Source organism: Cornus florida, unplaced genomic scaffold (assembly GCF_030987335.1).
Source record: "Cornus florida cultivar Cherokee Brave unplaced genomic scaffold, ASM3098733v1 CherokeeBrave_3.0.0_Hap2_Chr10, whole genome shotgun sequence".
Taxonomy (NCBI): Eukaryota; Viridiplantae; Streptophyta; class Magnoliopsida; order Cornales; family Cornaceae; genus Cornus; species Cornus florida.
This window is the reverse complement of record NW_026775580.1, coordinates 34,239,144-34,249,354: the sequence shown is the minus strand read 5'-3', so window position 1 is coordinate 34,249,354 and position 10,211 is coordinate 34,239,144. Positions and strand designations below refer to the sequence as shown.

General features: G+C 32.2%; 1 protein-coding gene across 1 annotated transcript; it reads right to left on the bottom strand.

The window, feature by feature from the left end:
• Positions 1-5,157: 5,157 nt before the first annotated feature.
• On the bottom strand, positions 5,158-6,005 carry LOC132277479 (protein FAR1-RELATED SEQUENCE 5-like). Its single transcript, XM_059779332.1, has 2 exons — positions 5,502-6,005; positions 5,158-5,376 (listed from the first exon to the last, which is right to left on the bottom strand). Exons 1-2 carry the CDS (start codon positions 6,003-6,005, stop codon positions 5,158-5,160), a joined length of 723 nt encoding a protein of 240 aa, XP_059635315.1.
• Positions 6,006-10,211: the final 4,206 nt, after the last annotated feature.

Here is a 10,211-nt window from a genome sequence, read left to right as displayed (position 1 = left end):
ATAAATCTATTGAGGCGCTCATTCTTTTTCCTTCGAGAAGTTTGTAATTTGGGTATATATCTAGGTTTTTCACCTGTTTGGCAAGAGCAACAAAGTATTGAAGAAGAAAAGGTTGTATCCCATTGGGTATGAAAGTGTCGCAATTGTACCAAATTCGAGAGTACCTGCTGTCTGAGTTTTGACTGGCCTAAAATTTTTTTCTATTTTCTCACAACTTATTTATTTTTTCAGGCTTGTAATTTGGCCTTTAACATTTATTTACCCTTTTAGTTCTCTGTTTCTTTCTGTGGCTTAATCTGATGAGACACCCCATGTTTTTTTCCCCGGGGTCTTTTTTCAGTGCTTTATGAGAGCGAGCACGATGAGGTAGGATGAAAATGGTAAAGAATTGAGAAATTTCCAAGGCTTTGGTTTTTCGAAAGTAGACATGATGGGATAAAAATCTGGAAGGTTTTATAATTGTTCGATATCAAATAAATCACTTGACCAAAAATCAATTGTTTGATATCAAGAAGTTCATTAAAAATAAGAATTCACCATCCACCACAGAGACCAAAAATCTTTATAATTTGCGCCATCAATTGAGAACATGAAATTTGACGGAAAAAATTCCAACCAAATCATTTTGATAGTTGGGATTAAATGACCAGTATCACTTTTGGGATAATCATTTACATATATGATAGAATTAGACGTTTTGCTTTTGTCTTTTACACATACATGTAAACAACAGAGAGTATATTATTATAAAATTTCAGTTTAAGTTGCTTTCATCGAGAACATTATGACACTTAAAAATTCACTGCCAGAATTTCCAACTTCTGAAACCTGTAACCAATTTAATTCAAAAACATCCTGCCCAAATTCTCAAATTCAATTTCATCCATGCCATTCAACAAACTTCAAACAGAACACTTGTAACATTTCCGGTCTACTTTGTATAAAAAGTTGACAATTAGCAAAAATTAAATGGTCACGGAGGTCAGGATCAAAGCCAAGGTCCTGCATCTCAAGCTTACATTTTGAAATTACACATTATGTTTTACAGTATATGTTGCCTACTATATTGGGTCAACCAAAGTGATGAAAGTGAAATTAACTCAATTCAGGCAACATGAGACATGGGGTATATTGGGTTCGCTTAACCTGATCTAACTTTTACTACTGTTAAGAACATTATTAGTTCGGGAACTTCTGAAATATGTAGTAGCTTGGACTACACTATGTAAGTTAACTTTCTGATTCTGACTTTAAGCTGAAGAACTTTTCATACATCCACCATCTTGATTGGGACTAAGGCCAACATTACGAACATTTTTTTTTTTAAAAAAAAAAAAAATTATAGTTTTATGTCATGTTATTAGAAAACAAAATTAAAAAACTGGTACACATGTGGTGGGGCAAAACAAAGAGTATTCAAAAGAATGGAATTCGATGTCGGAAATTGATAAAAAAGCCTTTTAGAGATCAATAAAAAAAATTAGTGTCTTACACTAGGAAAAAGAAAAAGTAGAAAAAGCCTAAGGTAAGAAATTTTACATTCTAGGGATAGTTGATAGTAATATTCAAGGAGTTTTAGTTGATTACAATTCTTTGAAAACTGTTATGTATTTTTACAATGTGAAGCCTTTTAACACTCTGAAAAATAGAATAACGTCCCGTTTTACAATTCTTTGAAGACTGTTTTGCAGTGTTATATTTTGTTTTCTCTCATCATTGATCATTAATTTTATAAATTTATTAAGTAACACATTTATGAAGATACAATTTTTTTACTTATTATTTTGTAATTTGTTACAGAACAAAAGAGTGACCTCAATACCGGTGAAGTTTCTTTTGAAACAATATCTAGTTTTAAAGAAGACCAGATTTTTGTTGTCTGGGATATAGGTTTTGGAAATCTTCTTGAGTTGAAGTGTACTCACTTGAACCAATATCTTTGTCAGTACCTGATAGAAAATTTTGACGAGCGCAGAAGCGGTTTGAGGCTTTTTGATAAACTCATTCCGATAACAATGACAGATGTCAAGCACATTCTTGAGATACCCAATGGTCACTTAGTAATGGTGAACTCAGAAGGAGACAAGGGTATGACCAACTGGAGTTGGGTAAAAGAAGATAGTTTCATGAAAAAAAAAAAAAAAAAAAAAGAGTTTAAAGGTTGCCAAAATTGGTGAGATGCTTCGAAATTGGGGTGATCGACTCGTTGATGATGATTTTAAGTGACTTTTTATACTATATGCGTGAGGATGCATATTGTTTCCAAACACTACTCATGAGGTGTGGAAAGACTTTTTTGGAATGGTACATTGATGATGTAAAGAAAATCAACCAATAAAATTGGGCAAAGTGTGCGCTTAATGATTTGGTAAAATGGGTTAATAAATTGAAGACATATAAACAAAAAGGTTGTAAGTCTACTTTTTTAAAAGATATGCATGACCCAAGTGTAATTAAATTTAATTTCAACTATCAATTGCATTAATTTATAAGTGGTTTGTCATTGTACATGCAGTTGTTTTATTTGGTTAGTGTTGATGTTCATTGAGGAGCTCGAAATCACCATCGTCCACTCAAAAAAATAAAAGCATCACAAATCCTAACTTACAGAATCCCTTAAAAGAGAAAAGATGGAATGTTTGGTCCATTACAAATATGAAGAATAGCCCCACGAAATTCTCACATTTTTTCTAAGTTTTCATTTCTAATTCCCTACACAAGTCCTTTCACAAAATTACTTTGGAATTTGACTATTTATTCCACAACTCCTTCTATTCTAAGCTGAATTGGAATTTGAAATGCCAAAACTGATAATACAGTAGATTTCTCTTTGGCAAATGCATAAGAAATTTTAACGCACAGGAAATAATTGCCTAATAAATCATCATGACAAATGCAAGCAAAATAGTACATATGAGCAGCATGCATGAGTTTCTAGATAAAAACTTACTCGGTACAGGCGAATAATTGGAATAATTCAACAGGATCACAACTTTTGGTATGCCTCTCACAAAGTATGAGTATTCTGAACCAGATCAAGTATGATTCAACAAAACAATAACAATAATTCCTATAAGTAAAGTAAAAGTAACTAGGCAAGTTAAACATCAACAAGAACCAAATAATGAAACTCAACTAGGCAAGAATTCCCAAGGGAAGTGAAGTAAAACAGTCATCTTCAATCAAGCTAATTATTTCTGGTACCATTTACTTCATCTAAAAAATTATTAGGGGTGAGCAAAGCCCTGGCAGATACAAAACAACGCCATATATGTCTTCTCAACTACAACTTCAAGAGTTTAGATCCAAGGGCTGCATTTAAAAAAATATACAATAAATAAAAATAAAATATGTATTACCATCAATAAATAGCCAATTATGATTATAAAAAATAAATAAATAAAAGAATAGACTTACCCAATCACCGCTTAGATTTGCTAATGTTGTATCTTTAGCATGATTGGTTGTCTCATTGACCTAGCAACAAGCGTGTTGTATAAATAATTGTTTAAATAAACAAAAAAATTACAATATAACAATATATGAAATAGGTAATAACCTGCTTAAGAAATGGACAATAAGATGATTGAGAAGCAATATTCACTTCTGTGGTGGCTTGTGACAAATCGTAGTTCAATATTTCTGCACTTGTTACACTATCTATATCACACCGATTAAGAAATTGAAGCCTCTGGTAGTCGTAACTCCTTCGCAAGTTAGGGTTTGGGGGTGGACTAAGTGGTATAGACATCCATGCATACTCGCTTGGAATTTCAGCACCCTAAAAAAAAAAGAAAATTTAAAAGAAAATCCAATGGTAGTCAAACCGGTATGTTTTAAACATTTGTAACATGTTAGAGTGCTACTCACCTTATGCTTCATGTGTGATTGAACAGGTTGTTTCAAAGATTTCTTTCCCCTTTTTGTAGCAATTTCAAATGTTGGTTTGAGTCTTTTTTTCTGCCCTCTTGATGTGTCCCGTTTTTTAAAACCGTTTACAGTAATGTCATGGCCACTTTGCTCATTAGTGACATGAATTTGACGCCCATTGCCAGCCTTGGACGGGTATTCATCATTACGTTGCACCTGTTTTTGCATTCTCATTTCTTCAAGAAGCTTAAGCAAATGTTCCTCGTGGATAATGGATAAATTAATAAAATATTCACCCTCTAATGCAAATGAACTAACGCGAGTGAATAGATAATACATGTCTCTATATCTTTGTCGTTATTGCAATTCAGGATCCGTTTGCACTTCACGACCAATGAAATCCAACATTGCCCCATCTCTTGCCTCTTGCGTCCACCGTTTCAGTATGTATTCCTTGGTAATTCAGTTTTGTGTAGCACTTCTCTCATGACCTTTAACATGTGTGAACGCGGAATACCATCTATTTCAAACATCCAACAACTGCATGTCAAATAGCTAGTCATCTGTTTTCTTTTTTACACGCCATTCTTGATTATGCTTTTCAAGCGAGACCACTTTGTATATAACTTCTCCATCCTGCTAAATTGATTCTTTGAAAGAGAATCCAACTGTAGTTTGAATTTCTTTTTGAAATAACTAAAACATTTTTTTTGTGTAAATCTCACCAGCTTTGACTACCATCGTGCACGAAAGTTTAACATTCGGCTCTTGGTGAGTCAAATCGTACTCCGCCTTTAGTTCAGTATACATTTTCTCAGTGACCATCCTATCAAAGTGTTTGAAAAAATTGGGAATATTATGGTCAGATTTAGCGAATTTTTTCAATCTGAAATTGAAGCTTTCACTAAGTTGAGTGCTATGCATACTAGTAGACCAATGATTTTTCACAAATACTTTTGCCCATTTGGTCCTTAAATTATACGTTTCAGACAACCATTTGTTGTCACGAACACCACACTCGGTTAGCATGGACTCCCAACATATTTTAAAATCATCTTCGTCCTCATGTTTTTTCATAAACTCAGATAAAATGCCTGTTATACCCACTGGACCCTTAATAACATTGCCTAAATGCTTCGTACGATTTTGCATAATATGCCATATACAAAGATGGTGGTATGTCTCGGGCATCACCAATACTAATGCTTTTGTATTAGCCGCATCTTGGTCACTTATAATTGTCTTCGGAAATTTATGAGACATTGCCTTCAAAAATGTCTCAAACAACTACACAAATGAATCCGCTGTCTCATCATACATCAAAACACCTCCAAATGTAACTGTTTCTTTGTGATGATTCAAACCAACAAAAACAGCAAATGGTCGATTCACATTATTCACCGTGTATGTTGTGTCGAATGACACAATATCTCCAAAATGACCATAGTCAATAATCATCCTTACATCGGCCCAAAATTTATTGGTTATCAAGTCATCTTTGTCCAACTGAACCGCATGAAAAAATGAGGGATTTTGCAACATTTAGGATTGAAAATACTCAAATATGGATCCAGCCTCTCTAGATTGTAATTGCTTTTATCTTTTGGTTCTCAAATAATTTTTTGGTCTACTTTTGTAAACCCAAACGCTTCTCTTGCCCCGGATTGTCGTCCCATTAGTTCATATGAAGAACCAACTGGTAGTCCAGAATCATTTGCCAACTCGATGTCAATTGCTTGAGGTACAAAGATGTTCTGTTGGGAAGGCATCAAATGAGTGCAATCTTTTCTAATAAGTTTATGATTGTACTTCTCTTCAATTCTGTCTACGAAATATATTCCTTCCTCCCTTTCAAAATTTATATACATGAATGCACCACATTCGACCTTTGTTTCTGCCTTAGCTTCTTTTGTAAGATGGTCCCTTTTATCGTTTCCTCTATAACCCTCCTTGCAACATACAAATTGGGCAGAACTAATTTCTTCAGTTTTATAGTTTTTATTGGAATAATCCCTTCTCACACTAAATCCAACTTCACGTCCGTATGCATTGTAAAAGTCATATGCATTTTCAGCAGACTTGAACATCATTCCAAATTTGGGTTTATGGCTTCGTTCACCTAATGAACTATCCATTTAAAACCACCACCTATAAGAAGATAACAAAGTGTCTTACAGAATGCAATTTCTCAGCAAACATTGACTATTGTAAATATTCATAATAGTAACCAATAACTTATATATGATTTTTCAATCATGCAAGTGATATTCAAGTTCATGCTCAATATCTTAGTACAAAAAGCTCAAATCATGATATTATTATGCCTAAGGAATACAATAATCGTTCTTATGAAAAAATATTAGATAATGTCAGCCATTAGAACAAAGGGCTGTGTATCACCCAAAATAAAATTATGTCTACTTGTGTGAAATTGCCAACTTAAACACGTCACAAAAAACCTCAAAACAAAATCTGCTCAGCAATTACTTAAGAATTCGTAAAAATTTAATTTTAAATCGAAATGGAGCAAACAAAAATGATTTGGAAACTAGACTCAGAGGGTAACATATATGAGCCAATCCCAGAAGTTTGATCTTAGCCATTGAAATCAGTTTCTTAGAGGACATACAGTAGTCAAAGAATGAACTGAAAATTGAGCGTTTGGCAAACTTTGTTCATTTGAAAAATGTAGGTAGCTGAGAACATTTCGAGCTTTGGTTTTTAGAACATATACTAATGGAGGTATAAATATGGAAATTTTGATAATTTTTCAGTGTCAAGAAGTTGGTCAAACAAAAATTATTGAAATTTCGTTTTCTAGCAGCGATAAAAGACGGACAGCAAGTACTCTCAAATTTTTAGAAAAATATCTGTTGATCTAAAAATTGCAAAAGTTTACGAAGAAATACTAGATGCATAAATGAAGTTTTGATAAAAATTTGAAAGCATTTGGATCTCTAAAGCCCCTTAGAGAAAATATTGATTTTCAGTTTGAAGTAGGTGTTTGGGGATAAACAAGGATTTTAAAATGTGCTGAAATTCAATATTTTCTCCAAGGGGCTGTAATGTTCCGATCCCTACGAAAATTTTACCACAGGTTCCTCTGCATGTCTAATTACTCTCTGCCAAATTTCATAATTTTTGGACCAACAAATAATTTTTAGAAAATCTGACAGTACCTGTTGTCCATATATTATCCCTGTTGGTGAACATATTTTTAAGTGATCTATTTGATGAACTTCCTGACATCGAACAATTATAAAACCTTCCAGATTTTTATGCTCTATTTGGTTCCCTTTAAACTTATAAGTAAAGCTAAAATCTCTAACTACTATCTTTGTTTTTGAAAATAACTAGCAAATGTGTTTTCTTGCCTTCCTTTATTGGCAATGAAATGGAGCACAAATGAAAAGATAATTTACTGTCAATGCCCTCACTTACGTTTTTGAGTTGGTATTTTAATTGACGGGTTTAAGAGTCATGTTTTCTCTATGCAAAACTTTAACTTCTACTGCTTTATGTGGTATCAAACACTCGTTAGTCGGGGGACAACCTCTTTTGATATTAGGAGTTGCAGAGCCCACTGTTATCATGTACACCTATTTGTATAACTTCGCAAAAGGGAGCGAATATTTGGGAAAGACTTTGTTCTTGGCTTGGGCTGGATGGTACTATGAATCAAACCTTCTTATGTTTTCAACTATTGCTTTTTGCATATCATTGAATACGCATTCTTGCTGTTTTTTCTTGCTACATGCAATGCTTGTACTGTTATAAATAGATTCACAAGAATTGCCAGAGAACTTTTTGGCATGTTAATTGTTGTTCTCTTCATCCAAGAGGCTATCGAGGTATTTTAAAGACAGAAAACAGATCAAATTATAGATTGTGACAAATGATTATCATATGTGATTCTAAACATTAGGTGGACTTTTGAATCATAGGGAGCTGTAAGTGAGTTTATATCCCCCAAAGGTGAGGATCCGGCAATAGAAAAGTATCAATTCCGGTGGCTTTACACAAACGGATTACTCGCGATCATCTTTGGTTTTGGTCTCCTCTATACTGCTTCAAGGATTTTACTGTAAAATAATTTTAAAACTAGGATTTTACCCATTTGTGATTCTAAAAATAATTTTAAAACTAATTTTACTGTAAAATCATTAGTCATTCTAATTGATTATGCCCTCGTGAATAATTCTGGGGTTATCCTATAACAATGAAAAGAAAAGGAGAGAGAGAGAGAAAGAAAGGATGAGGACCTGAAAATACAATAGTGAGACAACAATGAAGTGATGACAGAGATGGCTAACGGGACGGCGACGAGGGAGGCACTGAAGCAGAAGAGGACTTTTTTTTTTTTTTTTTAACCATTTTAAAAATATTTCTTTTTGCACTACAACATAGGTACAACATGACCCATTTACTATAAAGGATCCTGACCGGTTTACTACCGAGGATCCTAATCCCCTGAATTAAACGTATCTTTTCAAGATTTAACTTTTTAAAATGATGAATTTTAATAATTTTTTATTGTATTATAAGTGAATGAATTATCAAATATATCCATAAGGGTCCAAATAGTTTTTTTATATATCCATAGTGGGTCTAGATAGTTTACTTTTTATATGTTCAATACAAGACGGTATAAATTAATAATGTTACAAAAAAATAATATTTTGATTTTTTAAATGAGATATTTATTTTAAAATAATCAAAAATTAAAGGGTAGATATTTAAATTGGAATGGTAGGAGACAGAGATAGTTTTAAAAACCAAATTTCCAAAATGGGACATTTATATTGGAAGGGTGTGAATAATTACACTTTTTTTATATCCAACTTTTAATAGTAATTTTTTTTTATAAAAAAACAAAAATCACATTATGCCTGTATATATCACATTTTGTTAACAGCAACATCATGATTTAAACAGTTCTACTGATCGCGCGTGTTCCCACTCATGCATCAGTCAAGAGACTGGAAGTAGTAAATTTGACCGTTGATTTAGCAATTCCTTAGACGACAAATTACTTGCCTTATTATATATGGAGAGATACACGCGGCAAGCTTTCCTCGTTGTCAACAATTTGGTCTCCCAATGTGCCAAACCATCTATGCCCTTGCTTTCATACAAACTAAGTACTAATCAGATGGCCTTGTCTTTCAAAAATTACCACCAAATTTTATATTTCAATTTTTTTTTTAACTAAATTCTAAAATTTTAAAATAAATATTAACTTATAAAATTAATTTATATAATTTAAATAAAAAGTAAAATATATTTTATTGACGCTTTATAAAATATTATTTTTGTGTATTAAAGTAGCCGTGAATCCTACACAAAATATTTTGAATTATATTTAGGGCATGGGCGTTATGTATATATATATATACATATATATATATATGTGTGTGTGTGTGTGTGTATGTATGTATGTATGTAAGTTTATGGCACCGATTTCACGAGCATGAAATTTACTCAGACTCCAAGTCACACAATCATTCTCAATTGGTGTCGCTCTCACGTTCTGAGTGCATTCTGGCTTAAATTCTCACTATTTATGACTTAATTTTGCCATTCTCATACTTCTGTTCTTAAATTCAATCTCGCTCTTACTTTCGCTTTATGTGACTTAGTTCAGACCAAGCATTATAGTCATGTGACATAATTAAAGTCTAAAAAATGTAGTTATTATTCAACTATTTTCATGGTTGGAGTGGATAAATCTCATGCTGCTAATTAGCAAACTATGACAGTTACGGAAACCAAGAGATTCCTTTCAAAGTCTCAATTTTTTTTTTAATCTAAGTACTAATTTGATCGCCGTAATCATTTAAACTCATAATTCCACATTCATTAATTAACTAAAAATTTACATTAAGGAATACATCTATAAAAAAAAATTGTATATCACTTTTAAATTTATAATTACAAAATTTTAGTACGGTATAAATGAAAGATTCATTTAGAAATAAAAATTTTCAAAATTAAAATTTATTGATCATAAAATAAATTTATAGGACTAAAAATTTGTCTTTCAATAAAAATTAGGATTAAGGAATTACTCAATAGTCAATAATAACTTAATTGGTAGAGCATTCAATTCCTCAAACAAGTGTAAGCATGTTCGAATACCCCTCCCCTAATTTGCAAGGATAAAAAAAATAAAAAATAAATAAAAATCTCCTCTCCTTAACAAGGGTAAATATATATAATAAAATAAAAATTAGGACTGAAGGGTAAATTTTCCTTTATCTTTCACTCCTTGTTATCAGATCTACCGCTATCAAAGTTAAGACAATCAGTCAATCAATCATGTATTCCTAACAGTTTGAAGT